General features: G+C 42.9%; 1 protein-coding gene across 4 annotated transcripts in view; it reads left to right on the top strand.

The window, feature by feature from the left end:
- Window positions 1–815: 815 nt before the first annotated feature.
- The window catches only part of PRMT8 (protein arginine methyltransferase 8), a 72,361-nt gene continuing 50,646 nt past the window's right edge, over window positions 816–22,530 (top strand). For 3 of the 4 annotated variants that reach the window (XM_074825806.1, XM_074825804.1, XM_074825807.1), the window contains exon 1: window positions 994–1,625. In XM_074825806.1, the coding sequence (XP_074681907.1) occupies window positions 1,551–1,625 (75 nt within the window). In that variant the 5' untranslated portion in view covers window positions 994–1,550. Of the gene's footprint in view, window positions 840–993; window positions 1,626–22,530 lie in introns of those variants that run through there. The other variant, XM_074825805.1, reaches the window with a different exon arrangement.

Raw genomic sequence — 22,530 nt, 5'->3', positions numbered from 1 at the left:
TCCTTCGAGCAACACACACCCACACACCAGCATTATTTTCTCACCTCCTCCGTATAAAAACAAAACAGAAACGTGAGAACAGTGGGCTGGAGCTGCGGAAAGTGAAGTTGGAAGGATTAATTATGTAATACGCCCCCTCTCCCGCCCTTACCCACAGCAACACGAGTGAGGTAAACCTAATCCTCCCAGCTGACAACTCAGAACTAGAAAGTGCCCGGAGGAGTGAAAACAAGATAAATGTGTGGGGAAGGTGGCAATACACTCCCACAGAGGAAGATGTCATTAGGGAAAGGCTAAAAAGAGGTTCAAAAGACCTTTAGCCCCTTCCCTCCCCAGCAAGACCTCTCCTTCTACCTCCTCCTCCTCCCCCCCCCCCCCCCCCCCCCCTTTTCAGCAGGAGCTGCAGCCGGATCGAGACCATGTTTTTACAGTTCACGGCTACCTGACAAAGCGTGGATCCTGCTGAAAAACTCCAAGTAGAACAGAAGCTGGGAGCACACACACGAGAAGATATATTAAGAAAGCAGGTTTGATACTTAACTCGGAGGAAAGAAGCTGGAGCAGACTTCTTCGGTTGCTCTCTAAGAGCCTTGCCCAGAGTCCTTACAAAGGAAAGTGTTGCTGATTCAAAAGAAGAGGAGGGATGGGGAGGAAAAAAAATAGTGTCTGTCCGTGTGAGAGGGAGACAACGTGTGTGTGCGTACGTGTGAATGCGTGCTTGTGCGTGACAGGGTGTAGTCGACGAGTGGGGGCAGCTCGACACAATGTTTTTTTCTACGAAAGACACGTGAATGCAATTCCCAGAGAAGGACACCAAGCTCTGCCCAAGAGCAGAAGGGGTAGGGAGAAGGAAGGGGAGAGGAGAGGGAAGGGGGGAGGGAGGAGGGGGGAGGAGGAGGAGGGGGAGGAGGAAGAGGAAAGGGGGGGGGGGGGAGTAGTAGGAGGAGGGGGTGGGGTGGGTGTCTGCTATTTCAGAAGGCATTCATAGAAAGAGGGTGGCAAATTCTGTGACCATCTTTAAAGGAAGTTTCCTGGGACCTAGAGAGAAAGAAAGAAGCCCAAAGAAGGAAAATAAAGGGCTATGATTTCCTTGCCCTGTTGCTTTGTCTCTGGCTCCCTCTGCCTCTGGAAGAGTAGCCATAGGACACAAAGATGCCCAGCTGGTCACTGCACGCCCAAGTTCAGTTTAGCTGGTGCTTCTCTCCTGTTTAGCCCGACTGCTTTCTCAGAAGGGGAGGACTCACAGCCCGACAGCCTTTTAGTTTAACCTGAAGAGTGTGTGCCGCGCCGCCTCTCTCTGCCCATCCCAAGAGCTTGCTGGAGGAAAGGGGAGAAAGACGAAGACTTGAAAGTGCCCGAGGAGCTCCCGATGCTAAGAGGCGACAAACATTCCCCGTGGACGACGCAGAAAGGACAAAGCTGACTGATTTACTGCTGTTTCCCGTAATTTTTTCTCCCTACCCTTTGGCGCACACCAGTGTTTGGAGATCTTTGAAAAAACACCGAACAAAAACATCAAGCCCGAAGCCCCAACCCCTTGGCTAGCTCTTATGGGAATGAAACACTCCTCCCGCTGCCTGCTCCTGAGGAGGAAAATGGCGGAGAACGCTGCCGACAGCACCGAGGTAAGGATGCGAGGCAGAGCCCGGCGCCCGAGCTCCCCCAGCCCCGAGCACAGCTCCCTTAGCAGAAGCAGCAGCAAGTGCAAATAAACTTTCCTGTCTCCTCTGTCGCTGCTATGATTTCCTGCTTGCGTGTGTGTGTCCCCCCCCAACCCCGCTCCCCCTCGGCAGAGAACTTCGCACCCCGCGGAACCCTCCCGTGGCTCGGGTTCGGGAGCCGCCGCTTTACGGCCGGTTCCCCGGGAAGTTGGGTGGCCGGGTTGGGGGGGAGGGTCCGTGCGGGCTGCGGGGAGGGGATGGGGGTGTGTGTGAGGCGCTGAGGAAAGGTTTGAGGCTGATAGGGACAAAGACGGACTCTGGCGACAGCACCTTTGCCAGCTCTGGGTGATTTTCGCCTGGAAAAACGCCGCGGGGCCTCTGCTGGGATCGTTTGGGGGACTTCAGGAGCATCCGTGTCTCTGCAGCATCCCGCATGTTGCCGAGCGGAGCTGCCCGACGCGGGGGCAGAGGGGGGGAGGAGCATTCCCCCTTGCGCCCGGCTGGCCTGGGCAGTGCCGAGAATAGCTTTGCACTGCCTTCGGACCGAGGGGGTGGGTACCCTGCGAGCTCTCAGATTTTCTGCAAGAAATCCGCGCCCCCCCCCCCCCCCCGCCCCCCCGTTACCTTCGTTTTCCTCAACATTGGGGTTGAGCAGCCCTCGTTTACTTGTCTAGGGCTGCCTTGACCTCACTGAGACTTCTCAAGAGATAACGGCAGTGTGCGAAGTCTCAGATCTGGAAAAGCAGAAGGATGCAGGATGCAGTCCCAGCTTCTCTGGGAGCATGTGAGAAGGAGACAGGCGAAAGTGCGAGTGTGTGCCAAACTCCCCGTTTCTATTAATAGACCGTGCCTAGCACTCCGACTGAACACTTAACGCGTGGTTAAGTGATACGCAGCGCAGCCCTGTACAGACCCCCAGGGACATTGCACCCCAAGCAAGCTTTGCCCTTACTGGGGGCACTGACCATCCTCCCCAGCTGCCCTGCAGAGGTAACGAAGAACAAAATCACCACTTCAGTGTGAGCGAGCACACGGCTATTCCCTTCTTTATTCTTCCAATGTTTCTGCCAAACGTCTCCTTCTTTCAGATAGTCCTCCCAGTAGGTGTCCTGCTCCCTCAGGAATTTCACATTTCTCCTCCGAATAGTGCTCTCCCTGCTTGACCTTCGTAAATATGCCTCCTTTGCCATGCCAGGTGAAGAGCAGGGTTTTCTTAAATGAATGCGATGTGAGCATTAAACCAAAGAACATGCCTGCTACTGCATTACAACCCCATAGAGTACTGTTTGCAGAAGAGGCATCTATAAATAGCAAGAAGTCTGGCTGCACATCTGTAAACTGTCGTAGTACTGACAGCACATATTGCATTAAAAGTCCCAGGATCCTGGGCAGTACTGCAAAGAGAAACGTACAAGTACAGCCAGTTCCTTTCAAAGCCGTTTTTCACTGGAGATTGTCTGTAGACAGGGAAAATAGGTGAGAGGAGCTCTTTAAATGTTCCTCTTCTATTTCAATTCACTGTGAAGTGTATTTTTGCTGTTTAACTGCCGTTGTCTTTCTGCTTGTGCAATGCTGCACACACTGCAATGTCATTTTATGGAGAAGGCTTTCTTAATAACGACAGTTTCATTCCAATGCTGCATACAGGTTAGGAGAATATGAAAATGCTGTGCTTCCGCTCCTCAGAGTATCCATCAGTGACAGATTTGTGAAATGAGAGTGAAAATATTGCAGATTAGGCATATCCTGCTGCACTTCTACCTTAAGAAAATCAGAGGGATACATTCATAACACCTGCCAAGATATTTTCTATTTTATTAATTTTCATATGTGTGATAAGATCTGTTATGTACTGAGAGTAGTCTGCATATGTTCAGACTTAAAAGTGCACTGAGCAAAATATGCCAAGACCTTTGAAGCTCTTTCAGTCCTCGAGCACCTATATTTAGCAGTCATATGATACCAGTTTGACCTTCAAACCTGTATTTCTCTAACTTTCTCCTGAAGTTTGCAAATGTTCTGTGACAGAAGGAATACAGGCAAAGCATCTCACTTCTGGACTGATCGCAGCATCAGAGAAAATTAGCAATTGGTATAAATCTGCAACTGGTGTAAATTTGCTTCATTTGAAACCAGTGGGGTACCAGTAATATGCATGATTTGATACTCACTAAATTTCTGAAGTATTTGATGCTGTGGTGATACGCATGATGTAAAAAATGTCAGCTATAAAGAGAGATGAAGAGTTAAAACATTGTGTTAAATGGTCAAAATGCCCCACTTCCAAATCATTCCAAAAACCTTCTGATTCTTACTCAGACTGATTTGAGCCAATTACTTATGTTACAACTTCATAGTAGATTTTTTTTTTTTTTTTACATCTACCACAACTAAGAGCATTAATCAAACTTTTGGCCAAATATGGCAAGTATACTGTTTCAGTAGTAGGGCAGTTTAAAAAAAAATACATTAAGACAAAGAACATGGATACTGTATGATAAACTTTTTAGTCCATTAACGACCCATCTGATGACTCGTTAGCCTAAAAAGCTTAAACAAATGATAACAAATACAGACAAGGGAAGACCAAAACTACAGTAAGATAACAGCAATAGCTCACTGGCATTACTTTCCAGTCAAGGAAGATACCTCATGTTACCGGGAAACTTACAGAAGTGTGCTCCCATGGTACCAGGTTGTACAGACATTTATATTACCAGTATCCCCGTAGCCTTACAGCTTGATACAAAACAGTTAAGTGAGTGGAAGTGTTGCCACAGGTGCTGTTGGATCAGGCTCAGAATAGTTTTGTAATTTTATTGTACTGATAACAGCCTGATATTGGTCTGTCTGCCGGAGTTTAAGTGGAATTAAGTGGAATATGTGTTTATAGCAGCCTGAGAGTACATGGTGCTTTATATAAAATGAAAAGTCAAGGGCAATAAAACCACAAGTCTTTTCTATTTAGAGCCTTACTGAAGGCCACGGACTCACACTAATAGGAAGCGTGCTAGAATGGTTTCAAGCTTTGCTTGGAGTGCACAGGGGAAAAAAAGGTTCAGAAAATCTTTATTCCCCTTGGCAATCCCGTGAACTTTAAGGGAAGTTCTACTGGAACAAAAGGTGTAGAATTTTTCCTCAAGATATAAAAATGAACCTCTGTATCTTTAGTCATGAAAGAAGACTTGTCGAAATAAAACAGTACTGTTTGTGTAAATAACAGAACCGGGATTGAGTTCTCTGCAAATAAGGGCACTCAGACAGAGAAAAAAAAAAAAAGTGAGAGACTGTTCTTTGTGGAACATATGCATGAAAATTCTGCAAAATTCGTGGTGCTGACCTGCTGTAGATTGCAGTTTCTGTGTCTTTTTACGTTAAATGCATTAAATGGAATCCATATTAATAGGGAAACAAATTGAAAGAAGTGAGATTTCAGAAGTGTGCCTGAATGTAGCTTGTGGACGTATGCCAGGTGAAGGGAATAGAATCATAGAATAGTTTGGGTTGGAAGAGACCTTTAAAGCTTATCTAGTCCAACCCTCCTGCACTGAGCAGGGACATCTTCAACTAGATCAGGTTGCTCAGAGCCCCATCCAACCTGGCCTTGAATGTTTCTAGGGATGGGGCATCTACCACCTCTCTGGGCGACCTGTTCCAGTGTTTCACTACCCTCATTGTAAAAAATTTCTTCCTTAAATCTACACTCCTTTAGTTTAAAACCATTACCCCTTGTCCTAGCGCAACAGGCCCTGCTAAAAAGTTTGGCCCCATCTTTCTTATAAACTCCCTTTAAGTACTGAAAGGTTGCAGTAAGCACAAAGTCCTGCAATAGCACAATGTGCCAGGGTTTACAGGCACATCCAACAGACATACACATTTACATATAACAGGTGAGTTGCTGACCGAAACAATCCTAGAACCTGAAACTGGGCTGGTTTTGTACAATGCCATTGCACAGTAACTTCATAAAAGGCAGTTCTTATGCTGGAGACTTCACAGTGTCTGTAGCAAGAAAAGATAGGTGTTTCATTGCTAAGAATAAAGACATTAGATAATTTATTAATGGTAGCAAAAGAGTCCTCCCTGAATGTCCTATTATACAAAGCTTGGGTTTGGATTAGAAAAAAAATACTCTTCTGAAGATCTGGGGTAACAGGCATGACAGACGTGCTTCCCCATACAGATTAATCTAACTGGTGCAGTATCATGAGATCCAGGCCTGTGAAAGTAGAGGCAGCTCTGAGTTAAAGCAGGGAGCATTCCACTTTACCCCATTTTGATCCTGTACAGTGCTCCTACCTGTACAGTGCTCCTACTAGGACTAAGTAGCCCATACTACTCAGGCTAGTAACAAGTCAGTTCTAATATAGTCATGGGGGCTTTTTTGGTTTCTAGCCAACTCAGGAATGGGGGAGCAGAAATGTGGCTCTGAGCCATCTTCTCCTACCAACTTCAACTGTGCAGAACATTAATTTAGCTCAGCGGAAGATCTCAGTGTAGTTAAATGTATTCCATTCTTTTCTCAAATTTAATACTAACAATTCAAGACATTGACCATAATTTTTTGGCCTCATTGAAGAAATAACTTTTGGTTGTCATTAATAGTATGAATAGGATCAAAAATGTTTGTGCTTAAATAAAGAATAACAGCAATCACTTAAAGCAGAGTTTCGAGATAAAGATATCTGATCGTGGATCATCCTCTGCCAGCATAGGGTTGTCTAGTGAACAGCATTTTAGTGTCAAGACGACTGGTATTTTTTAGAAAGGGTATGGTTCATCTTGGTGACAGCAGGGACCAGATCATATTGTTGTCATTATGGCAATACTAAAAGAGAGGTTCCCTGCTAGTGATCACTTTGCACAGATTTTGCTGTAATGACTCTTTTTTCCAACCTCAGTCTGTGAAAACCACCAAATTCTTCAGAGAAGAGTGCAAAAAATTCTGTAGATGACCACCTTTGTAGTTTTTCTACCTCCACACCAAAAGTGAGCTTAGCAAGACTGACTTACGTGCCTTCCAGAGCTTCACCCTCAGCCTGACTGTGAAAGATGAAGGCTTGTGCACTTACTGGTACAGGCAGAGCAGAGAAATACAGAAAGGTTAAAAAGCATTGAGCCTAATCTTTTAATAAGATTTTGCTCAGCCTTTCTGAGTTTGCAGCAAAGTTCACTTCACTGGCAGATGAGGCGATGAACAGTTAAAGGTGGTGAATGATGAAACTGGTCGTTCCTACCTCTGATTTCACAGAGAATAACCGCTAAGCAACAGACAGGAAGCACTCATCTCAAGGAAGTGGAGATTGGCCACTAAGTGGCTGAGTTGATGGCCACAAGGGTGTCTTCACCATGTCAGAATGGAGCCATTGCTGACTAATCACAGCCTACCTGGCTCTTTACTGTGTTCTTGAACAGGTACTGACTGGCTCCCTGGAGTCTCTTGGCGTGCTATTGCTTTCAAGCTGTTGCATGGAAGCTGAGACTACTTTCTTACATCACAGTGACTGTGAGGATGGACACTATTTCACTCAGTATTTCAGTTTTAAACTGAGATTTGAGAGGTGTAGAAAGATGACGGATGATGGCTTTATTTATTTCTTATAAGCTAGGTTTTTCAGGTCCCAGTTGTGAAAAATCTATCTCAAAAAATCCAAATTTTAAAAGATATGTAAAATTTTGTCTTTTCCATAATCTGCATATCTCTTAAAATAGAAACTCAGTTTGAAAACCTGGAATAGAAAACCTATCTATCTTCATTTTATTGCATCAACAATTTGGAGATTTAGAGACCAGAATTGGAAATAAGGCAGTTGCACTTGAAGAAGCACTCGCTGCCAAGTTTGCTTTTCTGAAAACTCTGTTAAGCACAAAAGTTAAATATAATTTTGCTTTGTATTTTGAGTGTAAAAGGTGATCATAAAATCTCGATGTCTTTGCTTTCCAGAATGAAGGGAACATTTGCAAGGAAATTATGGTGGGAGTAAAATGTTTAGCTAAAATTTTAGACAGAGAGACCATAAAGAAGGTGAGGAGAATACTATTCTCCCTCACTTAAAATATCCTGTCCTGCACTTAAGACATGCTCTTGGAAGTTTGCGTGTATTGAGGACTGCATGGTACCTGGTCTTTTCCTCCCAGAGTGAATTAATTGTTTTAAAAGGGGCATTACCACCTTTTCTAGCCATTAGTTACAGAAAAGGAGTTCCTTAAGTTTTTTTGAGAAAGAATGGGGAAAAAAACCAACTTTGGAAGAGAAGTGCATGGAGGTGTCTATCTTCTAAGACATTGTGTTATACCACTGTCTTCCTCAGCTTTTCCTGGTGGCAAACTCTTCATCATAGTGCAGTTGGCAAGCTTTACATTCAGCATACTGTTTGGTCTGGACCATACACTGAAGTTCCTAGTGCTCATCTTGTCCTGTGCAAGATCCAAGTATATCTGAACCATTCTGCCACAGTTCCCCCTCCCGTTTTTGAATGAAAAAGTAACATTTGCCTCTCTTGTAATAGCACGATGAAAGTAAACATACACTGGTTGGGAAGCAGTGGCATATAGCGTTGTCCAAGGATTAGTGTTGAAGTGTTCCTTCAGTGCCCATGATGCACACTTGGGGTCACATGTGGCCTAGCAGTTCTTCTGTCCTTCTTGTCCTTTTCTGGCCAAAAAGCTTCTTTCATCGCTTCCAATAGCACCAGAAAGCTCAAACCCAGTCTCAGAGGCCAGAATAATGTGTGACCAAGCAAAGGCCTCCAACAACAGTTCATCAATCCAAACTTATCTCTGTTGTGGACCTTAATTTCTCACTTAGATAGGAGAGGAGACCCTGCCATCTGTTTCAGTTTCTGGTTGCATCCTTATACTATTTATCAATCCATTGACCCCAGCTTGGGATAAAGACCAGCTACTGATTTTCTTAGTCACAAAGAGGGAAGTAATTAACCCTTCCCATAACTCCTTCTGAGCTACTTCTGTTTGAGGACCACATAGCTCATGATTGTGCCCTGTATTAGACATTACTCTGTCTGAAGTACAGGATACCTATTTTTTAAATTTTACTCTAACCTCAGTTACATTGGGATATATCAGTAGTAATGCCAACGAGTCCTTTATAAATCGGTATCACACTCAGTGGCATTGCAGAAACACAGATGTGTTGATTAGAAGGGACTTCTATAGAATATCTGAAGCAACCTCACACTCAGTGTAGAACAGTCACCAGCATTAGATCATGTTGGACATTGCTGTCTCTAGCCAAGTCTTGAAAAAATCTTCAAGCACAGAGATTCCACTACCTCTTCAGGCAACTGCTTCCAGTGCTGCACAGAGCTCTGGGTGAAAATGCTTTTTTTATTGTCCTATGTGAACCTCCCAAACTGCAAGTTGTGACCTTTGCAACTTGTTATCTCAACTGCTGCTATTGAGAAGAGTTTGCTTCCATTTTCTTTTTAATGATCTTTCAAGTACTTGCAGGCTGCTATTAGATTGTCCCTTAGCCTCCTTTTCCATGAATCAAATAAATTCAGCAGACAGCAATCTCTTCTTACAGGTCATCTTCTCAGGCCCATGACCATTGTATTATATAGCATCTTGCTTACATCCTTTTAACTAAAAGCTCTGCAGAAATGTTATGAGAATGGAAAGAGAGAATATTTTCTTCACTGGAAGAACTTTATAGCAGAAGACTAACTGATTAAGTGCACATGGCCAGGTAGTGTCAATAAAGTGTATTCTGCAGAAATCCCTTGTGACTGTGCCCAGCTGTGTATCTGGCATGTTTTACTTTGGTATTTTGGATTAGTCATTTCTTATTTATTTCCTCTAGAAAGAAGAGAGCTCAAATCTGAAAAGCAGCACTGCTTCTTACCTACAGTTTGCATTCTGTGTAACTGTACAGCTGGAACAGCTGTTTCAGAAGGAAATCAAATGAGATGGTGTTAGCCACATCATAACATAGTTGCCTCCTTAGGAGTCATGTGTTTTAAACTGAATTAGAAGTAGCTGAATTTAGGCAAGGGGTGTTCAGCAATTGTTAGGGATGCTCTGCCTATTCTACTGTTGAGCCTTAAAAAAAAAGTAAGGGCCATCATTACCTGTTTGCTTTGATTTAACCCACTAGGTCCTCTGCAAGCCTGAAGCAGACCAAGGATGTGAAAGAATAAAACTGGGTACAAGAAGAGTTATTGGGCAGAGAAGACAAAAAAGGGAACATATTTTATTGTGCAAGAAAGTACGTTGCAGACTAAAATTTCAGCTAAATCCTTTTCAGCTCTGTGAGGTTTGATGATCTCTTAGATTTCTGGGATTAGAAGTGGCAAACGTGAAATTGCCCTCAAGTAAAAGCCCTGGAAAATATTTAGTCATGAAACAGAATGTGCTTTTTAAATTTACTGGAGGTCAAAGGTCATAATGAAATTACTTTGTGAAGGTGGAAAAGAAAAGGAAGAGAGGGAAGGAGGGAAGAAAGGCAGATAGGAAAGGGGGTGGGCAGGTGCACAGGGAGGGAAGAACTGAGGGAGTGGATATGAAAATAAAGGGAAGAAAGGAAGGAAGAAGAGGGAGGAAGGTAGGCAGGAAAGACAGAGCAATACAGTCAGCATCCAGAGAAGCTGCTCATTTCCATAAAAGCAGGAACAGTAGACATACATACTTAAATTTACATCAAAAAGTCACAGAATCACACTGTGACTCCTGAAGGCCGGTCTTACCAGTAGAGACCAAGGCGAAGAACACACTGAGTACCTTGACCTTTTCCACATCCTTTGTCACCAGGGCCCCTGCACCATTTAGCAATGGGCCCACGTTTTCCCTAGCCTCCCTTTTGGTGCCTATGTACTTGGAGAATATTTTCTTGTTGTGCTTCATTGTCCCATTGTTGAATTCAACAAATGTCAGGAATCCAGGAGCTGTAGGCAGAGGTAGCAGGAGGCCATCAGGAGAGTGGATCAGTTAACCCTTTTACAGCTTGTAAATAAGGAAATAATCAGGTTTTTTGTAACAGCTGGCAAGGTCTAATGCAAACCTTAATTTCTCTGTCAGAAAGAGAGAGTAAAAACATTGACCGTTTTTTGACTACATTAGTCAGTCATGGAATAAGAAGAGATAGTATGTAGTTCTAGCTCTGTGATTCACCCCAACAAGATGATATAGTATGTATTTCTAGCCTTGTGATTCACCCCAACCAACCATTAATGAGGAAAGAATATAACACAGAGAAACATGGGACTGTTTTTAATTAGTTATCAAGGTGTGTGTATTAAAGCCTCCTTGAAATTCTCCATTGAAATTTGCTTTTACCAGCATTGTCTCACAAATGGTTAATCAATGGCTAGTCTCACAAATAACTGACTTACCATACTGTGAGAGCCATACCGTGACTGATTGTCAGTGAAACCTTTTCACCCACTTGCACACGCGTGTACTGTTTTCTGAGACCCACCCCAATCACCGCTCCAATGAGTAGACCCAGGAGAAGATGCGACACTCCTCACTAGTTTCCGTGTCAGGATCTGGAGCAGCAGCTCAGCTCCAGCTCACCGCAGTTCCACCTCAGGCACACAGACTGGCTCTCACCTCACCTCTGTTTGATCACGGTCACATTGTCATTGCTGAGCTTGACATATTACTGAGAAGATCATTTTCCTAGCTTGGTGTTTTAACTACATCACCCTTCTATTAATATCTAATCTGCTGAACCTTTATATTCTATTAAATCAAAACTGTGTTTGTCATTTTCAAGGTCATGCGAAGCATGTGTCCTGCTACCTATCATTTCTCATCAGTACCAAGAGGTTAATTCAGACCTCCAGTGCTAAACTCCATGTCACACTTCTTAGGTTTTTTAAACATACTTTAATGAATTATAATACTAGTACTGTGACAGTGTGTATACAGTTTTAATGAAGGTTAGCCTAGAACTAGTAAATCTAGCCCAATTCAAAGTTGGGTTTATGTCTCTGTTTTCTCTGTATTTGGCATTCAATTTCTGTCTTGCTTTTCTAAGACAATTTTTCATTTAAGCAAACAAACTTAATGGGAGACAAAGATAGATAAGGATTTTAAGCAAAGAAGGTGCTTTCACTTATTACTGTGAGATTTTAATAAAAATGTGAAACTATAGGATTTTTTTTTAATAGAAGACATACTTTTATGTAGCCTCAATACAATTATTTTATTGAAGAAAAAAGCCTCTGTGCCATCTTTCTGTGTGATAGGTCTGTTCCTTTCTCAATGCTCCTTAGTGCTCATAAAATATGTCTTTGTCACTTTGTAAAGTGAAAGGCAAAAGTATTTATGCTTGCAAGACCTATTTCCACTGGGTAAAACTGAGTATTCTAACCATAGAAACAAAGGCATTCTGATCTCAAGACAGGTTTACCCTCATGTAAATGCACCAGTGGCATCAGAATTATTTGTGATTTCTATAGATTCAAAACCAGCTCACATCTATATATAAAATTGTATTAAAAAGGATGAATCACCAGTGGCTTTGCTCAAGAATAGTTTTCATAATTCTGTTTCATGATTGTATAAAAATGTTAGGAGTATGCTTTCTTATATCCCTTTCTTAACCGTGTTCAAAAGATGGGTCTGAAATAGCAAAAACTTACTCTCTTGTTAACAGAAAGCTATACAAGCCTGATTTATGTCAACATGATTATCAACAACTGCTTTTGAAATACACTCTGTCGGTATCTTTTTAACAGGTCTAGTTCAGAACCTATTGGAGGTAACATCAGTTGCTGAAGATCTTTGAACACTTCAGTAAATGTTCTATTAATAATGCAAGAAATGCTGAACACACTGGATTGCTCATGTGTGTTAGCAGCACTCAGCATGGTTATTTATTGTAGAATCAAGTTCCATACTGGCAGGATATTTAAACACACTCCTCATCCACCTTGTATAATATGGAGCAAAAGTAATTCCACTGGAACTAGTGGGATTATGTGTGTTCTGAATGTTAGGTACACATCCAAGATTCTTAAATAACTGCTGAAAACACACTGAAGTCAATTGTGGTATTTGCAGCCCTTTTGAGAACAAATATGCTACCCAAGCCTGGAGTTGGTGGGTTATTAATCTCAGTCTCTTACAGTGAAATTTCTCAGACTGTTTAATGGCCAAATACGAGCAAGTGTACTTCATTAGGCTAAATTTACAGAGTGCTTAAGGACATATATGTCATCCTTGCTATAAATGAAGACTAGTCAGTCTCAGAAGTACACGATTGTCTTTACAGTCTGAAGAAAGATTAATATTTCTTTGTCCATTACTAAGCAGCCTTATGAGAAGCTTTCCTTTACCAGGGTTTTTTAAACTTGTCATTTAATTAGCTGCTTCAATGAGGTTACAAAATACCATCACCATTAAAGAAACATTTGTATCCAGTGTAGTTCCAGGGTATGATAATTAATGAATTACCAACAAGATATCCCGTCACATTGACACCACAATTTCTATTCTAACACTATTTCAAATCAAGTTACTCTACTCCCTGTCTTAGAACTAAAATGCAAATGAGCGTTAGTACTGAGTGAGCAAGATTATTTAGTAATTCTGTATTACTGTTACTATTTAGTAATTCAGTAAGTGCTTTAACATTGTGATCATTTGTCATCTCAGCCACACAGAAAAGTATGCAGTTCCTTAAACATACATTAATATGCTTACAAAATTACTTATCATGTGTGTGTATCTATACATATACACACAATGTTTTATATTTACATAAATTCAAACTGCATATTATTCTGTGACTTTCTTTTCTTTGTGCACCCAGGTTGTCAGAGTTATTAAAACTATGCCAGAGAAGACCCTACTGTGCCAATGTGGGCTCATATACTATAAAATGATAAAATCCTGGTTAAAGTCTTATACCACATCAAATGTTTCTATATGTATATTTATCTGTTGACATAGAAAATCTATGTTTAAAAAGGCAGTTTCACAGAAAAGTCCTAGCTTCTCATTGAATAACATTCTTTATATTCACAGTCTTCCTCTGTATGGGTGTTCTCACAAAATTCAGTTTAGTTGTTGAGAATTACAGGAAGCTATAGCCTTCCATTTGAAGTTGAAATAACAAGCTCACATTTCAGATATACTGCTAACAAAGCTCTAAAGCAAGTTTAAATTTAACTAACTTGGTGAGCTGTTAGGAGTACAGACTCCCAATTCAGAAAGGGAGCATTTAAAAATATTTGTCTGGTTCAGTGTAGATCACCTCCTGTTTGCAGGTTCAACCAGTGACGAGGCTGCGCACGTATCCCAGACCCACACACAGACACACACAGAGGACACCGACGTGACCAGTCATCACAGGCTGCCACAGACAAGGCGCTGCCTTCAACAGCACCTACGTACAGGACTCACATACGTGACAATCCACAGCCAGCCAAGCCCCCGCCTCTTCAGTTTGCAGAGGCAGAAGATCACTAGGTGCAGGCACACACACAGATCCCCCTGCTCTCCAGGTTCACAAGTGCACACACACACGTTTGCAGATCCCTTGATTGCCAGTGTGGCCTCTCTGCCTGGCCAACACCCCTGCCTGGATCTTGGGCCCCCTTAACTGCCCCACAGGGTCCCCAACTTGCCAACTGGTCCAACTTGGTGCTTGCTGCAAACACGCAGCACTCACTCGTCCCTCATGCAGTTCACATTCATAAGTCCCCCTGGGCATACCAGCAGGGACCCCTTGCCCAGGGGACCCTGGCCTGGACCCTAAGCCCCCCGCAGTGACCGCCTAGTCGAGCTTAGAGGTTGCTGGTGAATACGCAGGCACACCGCCGGCACACCAGGGTTGGGGAAGACACAGTCTCTCCCCCCAGCAGCTGGCACCAGGCACACGGGCAGTGACCCGTGGACCTGCTCGAGTGGCACTGAGCTCCTTGCTCACCTCGCTCGTGCTGTCCCGGCAGCAGCTGGTTTTGGGATGGGGGGTTCAAGAACCCCACTGGCTCCAGTAGCTGACACGGAGACCCCGCTCGTCCCAGTCGCTGGCACCACAGGCCAGGGGCGCCCACGCCCAGGTCTGACCCCGGGAGCTGGCACCAGCTTCCCCTCACACACACACAGGTCTCAGCAGTAGCTGGCACCGAGTCCTTGCAGCACATGGGACAAAGGATGTGTGTATGCAGAGAGATGCTTAAGAAAACATTGAATAAGAAGATAGAGGAAGCCAGGCCAGACTGCAGTGATCAGGCACAAGGCTCAGCCAGACAAGCGGCCGACCAGCCCCGTTTTACAGCCAGCTGGCCCCGCTTACACCCCTTTCTGTCTACCACCCTTTGTTCCCTCTTGCTCCCCCTTCCCCTGCACACCCCCCACCCCGTGGGTCTGTACAGCTCTGTCCATTCCTGCGCCCACCCCTTGCAGTCCACATCCCGGCTGATCTTCCTGAAGTGGCACCAGTGGTTTCTTGATAGCCCATCAGTTTGTGTGAGTGCTGAGGTTTGTTTCTTGCCATTTCCTCCATGTTTGTTTTGTCAGGTCTGTGTCTCAGTGTATTTTGTTTCAGGTTTCCCCCTTTTCCCCTAAGTTTCCCAACTGACAGGTCCCCAGTCAGATCACCTTGCTGGAATAAACTTTCTCACATTCTCTCACATGTCCTTATCAATTGATGTGACTGACCAGGTTTGTTCTCACCGCTGCCTCCCTTATCAAGTCAGTCAGGTTTGTGTCCCTGTATGTTCTTGTTCATGGCTTCCTCCTTTTCTTATTGTCCCTGTTGCACTGGAAAAGGTCCTTGACCAGATACCCTTAAAGGAGCGACACTCATTCCACATACCCTTCCACATACCTTTGAAATCCTGGCCCTCATCTTACCTGTACTGTATACCTGTACTTACTTTGACATTTATTCTAGTTCTGCACAGATATTTTGTATAGGTTAAATTTAGGAATTTTGAAAGGTTTACCTGGGATTATACTACAGTTGGAATGGCCAAGTGAATCCTGTATTTTTGAATGATGATTGTTCTGCACACCACACACATTTGTATAATTTAAACCAGGTCTGGGACTTGTAGTATAATTTAAATTTGTAGTATAATTTAAACCAAGTCTGTAGTTGTCGTGGCTTGAGCTCAGGGCGACTGAGCACCATGCAGCCACTCACTCTCCCCTTCCCCCCCAGCACTGAGAAGTGGAAAATAAGCAAAGATGCCACTCACTCCCCCCTTTCCCCCCAGTGCTGAGAAGGGGAAAATAGGCAAAGATGCTGTGCGCTGCTCCCTTCCTCCCCAGTGCTGGGAAGGAGGGAAGAAAAAGACCCAGGAACTTGAGATAAGGACAGGGAAGGATGAACTCATCCATTAAGGCACTGGCAAAACCAAGGCTCGTTAGGGGAAGAAAAAGAGAACATAAAATTTAATACAGACACTAACAACACCACATAGCAGATGGAGTAGGACTGCGAGAAGCATTGTCACATCTTGAAAACACCTTCCCCCACCCCTCCCTTCTTTCCGGGCATAGCTTTGCTCCCAATATCTCCATCTCCTTCCCCCGAGCGGCGCAGGGGGCAGGGAATGGGGGGGTGCAGTCCTGCCACTTCTTCCACCTCGGGGTGGGGAACTCCTGACATCCCTTCCCTGTCCCAGCACGGTCCCCCTCTCACAGCAGACAGTCCTCCACAAACCAACCCAGACATGAGTCACTCCCACGGGCATGTGGGTCACCCCCATGTGTTGCAGCCCTCCCATTGCCAAACTACAACAGCGGGGCCTTCTTGCCATGGGGTCCTGGCCTTCTTCAGACACAGTCACTTGGGTCGGCGTGGGGCAAATCGGTATCTGCTCCACCATAGACCCCCATGGGTGGCGGGGTCGGGGGGGCAGCCCTGCCATCTCACCATGGGATACAGGGGAGTCTCTGCTCTAGCACACCTCCCTCCCTTCTCCTTTCTTCCACTGACCTTGGTGTTCACACTGATGTTCTCCTTGCAACTTCTCCTCACCGCTTCTACCACTCCTCCCAGCTTCCCCTTCTTAAATATGTTATTGCAGAGGCGCAGCTAAGTGGCCCAGCCTTGGTGCAAAGGCAGGTCTGACTTGGAGCTGGGGGAGCGTCAAGAAGTTTCTCACAGGAGGCCACCACTGTTGCCCCCTCCCCTGCTACCAAAAACACCTGCCACTCACTCAAACCAGGACACTAAATAGTTTATTTAAACCAAGCCTGGGACTTATTGTGCATATTGTACAGTAAGTTTGATGACTCACAAATGCACTGGATTTAGCACATACAAACCACAATTGTCTGTGAGCAGGTCTGACATTTCCTGAAATGTACTATTTCTGTCCAATCATAGACAAATATGATAACCCTATGTTAAGTGGCTTAAGACTCTAAACCATACTGAAATACTTCAGATAACTATAGATCTACTAAGAGAATGAATGGAAAAATCAGTTGTACCTTGTAGATCAACTGTGCCAGATACGGATAATATATTAAGTCATTAAAATCTTAAAAAATAAGATATCTGTTGTGCTTCATTTAGAATCTCAATGTAATAGTTATCGTGAAGTCACTGTTATGCGCTTCATTATGTACGACCAATACCTATCTTTCTTGGAAGCCAAAGTTAATCCTTTTGTAAATCCATGACTACTAGTACAATCTTACAAGGGCAGAAGTAAATGCTACAAGTACCTAGTTATGGTGACAATTTTCAACAGAATTTAGCAATTCTGAATTGTACTGTGTGCAGAGAGTACCTTTTGTATAAAGAATGAGAACAGCTCTCTAGCGGCTAGTTTCTCCTAAGTCATTAGCAATACATTTTCCTGTAAGATATGTCATGATAATGAACATCAGTATTAATCATATTCTATAAAGTACCATTTATATTTTCCATGTCGTATGTTATATTTAGGGCCTCTTGACTGCATCTGACATTTTTCATTACTTGCAGGCTTTTCATAGGTGTGAAAGTCTAATCCCTATTAAAAACACAGAGGCCACTGGGAATCAAAGTTGCTCTTAAAAGCCACTACCACTTAAACCTCCACTAAGGGGAATATGAATTTTAAGTGTAAAATAAGAGTGAAATAACAACAGAGAATTAATATTTTTGCCAGAAAGAGGAGATCTGGTATGTGATTCCTGTTTCTACCCATTTTCTTGTTTGGTGATCTCAAATCATGAGGAAAAATAAAACCAGAAAATTGCTCAAACACTGATTTTACATCAAAATAAATCTGAATAAGCAAATAAAGGCTGGAGAAATGGGCTGACAGGAACCTCATGAAGTTCAGCAAAGGGAAGCGCCAAGTCCTGCACCTGGTGAGGAACAGCCTCATGCACCAGTACATGCTGGGGGCCACCCAGCTGGCAGAAAAGGACCTGGCAATCTCGGTGGACACCCGGTTGAACAGGACCCAGCAATGTGCCCTTGGTGCAAAGAGGGCCAATGGTATCCTTGGCTGCATTAGACAGAGTATTGGCAGCAGGTGGAGGAAAGTGATCCTTTGCCTTTATTCAGCACTGGTGAACTACCTGGAGTACTGTGTTCAGTGCTGGGCTCCTCAGTACAAGACAGATATGGACATACTGAAGAGAGTCCAGCAAATGGCCACAAAGATGAAGGGAAGGGATATCTCTCGTATGAGGAAAGTCTGAGAGGGGTGGGACTGTTTAGCCTGAAGAAGAGAAGGCTCAGGGTGAGCTTATTGATGAATATAAATAACCTGAAGGGAGGTTGCAGAGAGGATGGAGTCAGGCTCTTTTCTGTGATGCCCAGTGACAGGACAAGGGGCAGTGGGCACAAAGAGAAATACAGGAGGTTCTAGCTGAACATCCAGAAATATGTTTTTACTGTGAGGATGACTGAGCACTGGCACAGGTTGCCCAGGGAGGTTGTGGAGTCTCCCTCCTTGGAGATACTCAAAAGCCATCTGGACGTAGCCCTGGGCAACTGGGCTTAGGTGACCCTGCTTTAGCAATGGGGTCCCTCCAACCTCAGCTTTTCTGTGATTCTGTGATTCTGTTAAACACAGATATAAATAAAATTTGAAATCTGAGTGCTTTATATATATATTTTATCCATGGCATTCTTTTTCTTTCCTTGGTTGGTATTTAAAAAATATGGTAAATTTAGGAATCTGTAACAGAAGAACACAGTCCCTGGGTTTCCTCAAACATTCAGTCCTGTGAAATGCTGACTATGTTCACATCTCTATTGACTATGTTTTCTTTTACACCTGACAAACTGAGGTCTCAATAAAAAGGACCAATGATTTATTACAGCTGTTGGATAGTCTGCACAATCCAGAACAAAGGAAATCAAGACAATTCATTACTTCATATACTTGTCAACAATTCTATATTTAGCTTTTATCACTTTGCATTAGTTTAAGTCTTTTAACTGCTTCATATGACTTCATTATCTCTGACACCAATTTAAGATCAAAATCCTACTTAATCATCTCTTTTTAGTGAGAAATCCCAGGTTGAATAAAGATGATATTATTTATTTGGACCTTTTTAAGGAGGTAGGGGAGATGCTGTTTGCAGTTTCCTTTGTTCTTCCTTCATCTTTTAATCATTCAGATCTTTCTTCATGGTATGGTCTTCAAAAGAAACCTTACTGCTTGTGATATACAATTTGTGTCAGTTGTGCTGCTGGTGGCAGAACAGTGCATTCCTCTGATTTGCATCATGCTTCAGAATTCTGCTGAAAATTACTATGTTGTCAGTTAAAGGAGAAAAATAAGCACTGTTTTTTATTCGGTTCTGAGTGGTTTTACCTCCAGTGATTCAGTGTCTCAAGAAAACCCATTTTCACAAGCCTTTTGCAATGCTAAATTCCTGAAAAGGTTCAAGAGTTATTCAAGTCACTCTTTTGGGATCTTCTTGATGACAGTAATTTGTTTTCTATGCTATTTTAACAAATATGCACAACTCATTGGTTAGGGTCCTGATGTTCTCTATCGTTGAATCAACAAATCTTTTTTATTTTCTGTTATTATTTTATTTTAAATGGGTGAACTAGGATCTGGATAAGCTCACATAAATTCAAATGCTTTAACAAGATGCCTGAGTTGGTGGCCTGCTTGTCCTGTCTAATCAACAAACACCTCTAAATGGAAACTCTGCCCATCTCAAACCTGAATCATACTTTAAAGAAGCCTCTTGCTTTCTGTTGATCCTAGACAGAGCCTAGCGTGGCTCGGCTGCCAACCTTCAGTAATGTTAACAGACCAAACACAGTGATTTTTATTTGTATGGCAGCCCTGAAAACATACTCCCCTGATTCATAATCCTATGGAAAATCCCATTTTTTCCTGTTTTTCACATTCTCAGAATCTTCCTCCTGTCAGAAAGCTCTCCCTCCCCATTAATTCTGAATGTGCAGCCATTTCAGAAGTGAGAGCTGATGATTCTTCTCCTCTATCCCACTCAGCTGCCAATCATTCCATGAACAGGAGAAATATTTAAAGAAACAGGATCCCAAGAAGCTTGATATGTTCCAAAAAAAAAAAAACAACCCCAGTATTCTGTGTCAATAAAACCTTGAATCACCTTGAATCTTCTCCCACTCTCCATGTTAATTTGTTGTAGCTTCCAACAATCACCACTAGAAAAACTGGGAAAAAGGTTTCTTGGAAATGAGGTATGAGTAGTACTGGAGTGAGCCAAATGCTGTTCTTCTGGTCCTGAGATACATGAAAAAGATAAATCAGCTTTCTCAGATCTGAATTCAGTGACATGGCCAGCAGCAGGCTATAGGGAAACACTATTTTTGCTTCTACTATTTTTCTTTCTTCTGTTTTTTTTCCCCTGATTCTTAAATCATGTTAATGTTCAGAAAACTAGCAAGCAACACTTTCAGTCCTATCCTTTGACTCACACTTATCTCAGACAATGCACAGATTTTGATGGAAATTTTTTTTTTGTCCCATCCACCAGCACATCAAAAGTCAAGAGAAACTGAAGGCCTGTTCCGCCACTGGAACACAGATGGGGTTGGTGCAGCAAAGAATTCTGCATTGCTGTGCATCATGCTGTGCCCATACTGTGGCTAGAGAACAATAATTCCAACGTCCTATGTGGAAAGGTGATAAGACTGGCTAAAAAAAACCCCCACCGACTTTGTGTCAATGTGTTCCTTTTATAGGCCTTTCAGTACCAGAAACTTTCACTCAGGGTTTTCAAGGTTTCTTCACAACTGTGAATGGTAAAAACCTTTCTAAAGCTGAGATTCACTCTAAGCTTTTCAGGTTAAGAAAAGTCACATGAATCAGTGAAAAATCACAGGTCAGAAGCACTTTAATTGGAGAACATCAGTCTTCATGCTGATCAGCCTATTTACACAGCATCAATGCAAGACTAATTATATAGATCTTTCTACTATCAATTACATTTTCTACTCATACTGTCTCTAGTATTTTCCTTTTTGATCTCTAGTTCTTCTAAGCGAAGACACTTCTTCAGTCTGTAGTGATTTTACAGCACTCATTTGAATTCCTTCTCTGTAACTGCTTAAGGGAAAGATGAACCACACATGCACATACATGCAAGTCTTGCTGCCCATGTGCTCTTGTGAATGCACTAGGCAGAGCCAAAGCTTTTCACAACAAAAAGGAAGAATCAGGACCCACACAGAATATCAGCAGAAAAGCATGAAAGGGTGTGTGATAGCTACAGAAATGGGGTAGCAAAATGCAGACTGCCCTTGCATGCCTGAGACCTGCAGGAAGGATTCAGCTTCAGCTGACACTGTGTGGTGCAAGTAGCAGTCGCTTGTTCAAAGACAAGCTTGTTGCAAAGAGAAGTTGTGGTTGACAGCTGTCAGGGCAGTCACAGGTTGGATTTTGTGGATGAAGCATACTACATTGTGTCCATAAATCAGGCAAGGATTTCCATTCAGTCCTAGCCAAGTGTGTGCCGGCTCTCCTCACACAATAACACAGGCTGCCTTATGAATCGGCATCAATGGGAGTGCTGAGACAAAATGCCCAACCACTTATGAAAATGGCAACAGCAAGAAAGGGAAGGCAAATGGTAACAGCAAAAGCCAGGATGGAGACATCCCCTTAATGAATAGCAATGGCAGTGGTTCAAGGTAGACGTTTTGTGATATTTTAACTAACCTGAAATCATTCAGTATAAAATTCATACATTCTCACTCCAAGGTAAGTCTGGAGAGGGAAGAGAAGATGCACTCTTCATTGTAAATCTCGAGAAGTGTCTTCCTGAACTTCCAGGTGCCTAAGAGAAAACAGTCAGAACTTTCCTCCACCATACACTTAACCATGCTTGTGAGGCAGAAAAGCTACTCTTTTTTTTGTTTTAGCAGCTGGGGCTCCTGAGCACAAGTTAAAGGCTTTCTGCCATTTTTCTTCTGAATTATTTGTTTACAGTTGGGCCCTTGACATCTGATAAAAATAAAGCTTTGAATGTCCTCACAAGAGTTTTATTCTAATGATTACAAATCAAAATACTAGTTGCAGGTAGGTGTTAAGAGTCCAATACTCTCTTGACCAGTTTCTTTTAGATATTCCATGCATGGAGACTGTAACGTTAAGTATCAAATGTCTTATTAATGTCTCGTTTGAAGACAGTTGATGTTACATGGGATTTCTGATTTAGTAGAGTGATACAAAATACACTGAAAACACAATACGTATGTAAGTTACGCTTAGTAAAATATAGGAATTGCAATTGCAGTTCAGTTATAATACCAAAGTGATTCCCATTCCTGTTTTTTGTAATATACTCACTGCCATGACACTGCGTGTCTGCAGTCACAGGGAAGGAAAACCTGAGTTGAAGGCAGCTTAAGCCGGTTGCTCTCATTGAATTTATTCTGTTAGTTGTTCAACTTTTATACTTTTTGTTGGGCTGAGCCATGTAATCACTTCCC

The sequence above is a fragment of the Strix aluco genome, chromosome 5, assembly GCF_031877795.1.
Source record: "Strix aluco isolate bStrAlu1 chromosome 5, bStrAlu1.hap1, whole genome shotgun sequence".
Lineage (NCBI taxonomy): Eukaryota > Metazoa > Chordata > Aves > Strigiformes > Strigidae > Strix > Strix aluco.
The sequence above is the reverse complement of the archived record's forward strand: the minus strand, read 5'-3'. Positions and strand labels throughout refer to the sequence as shown.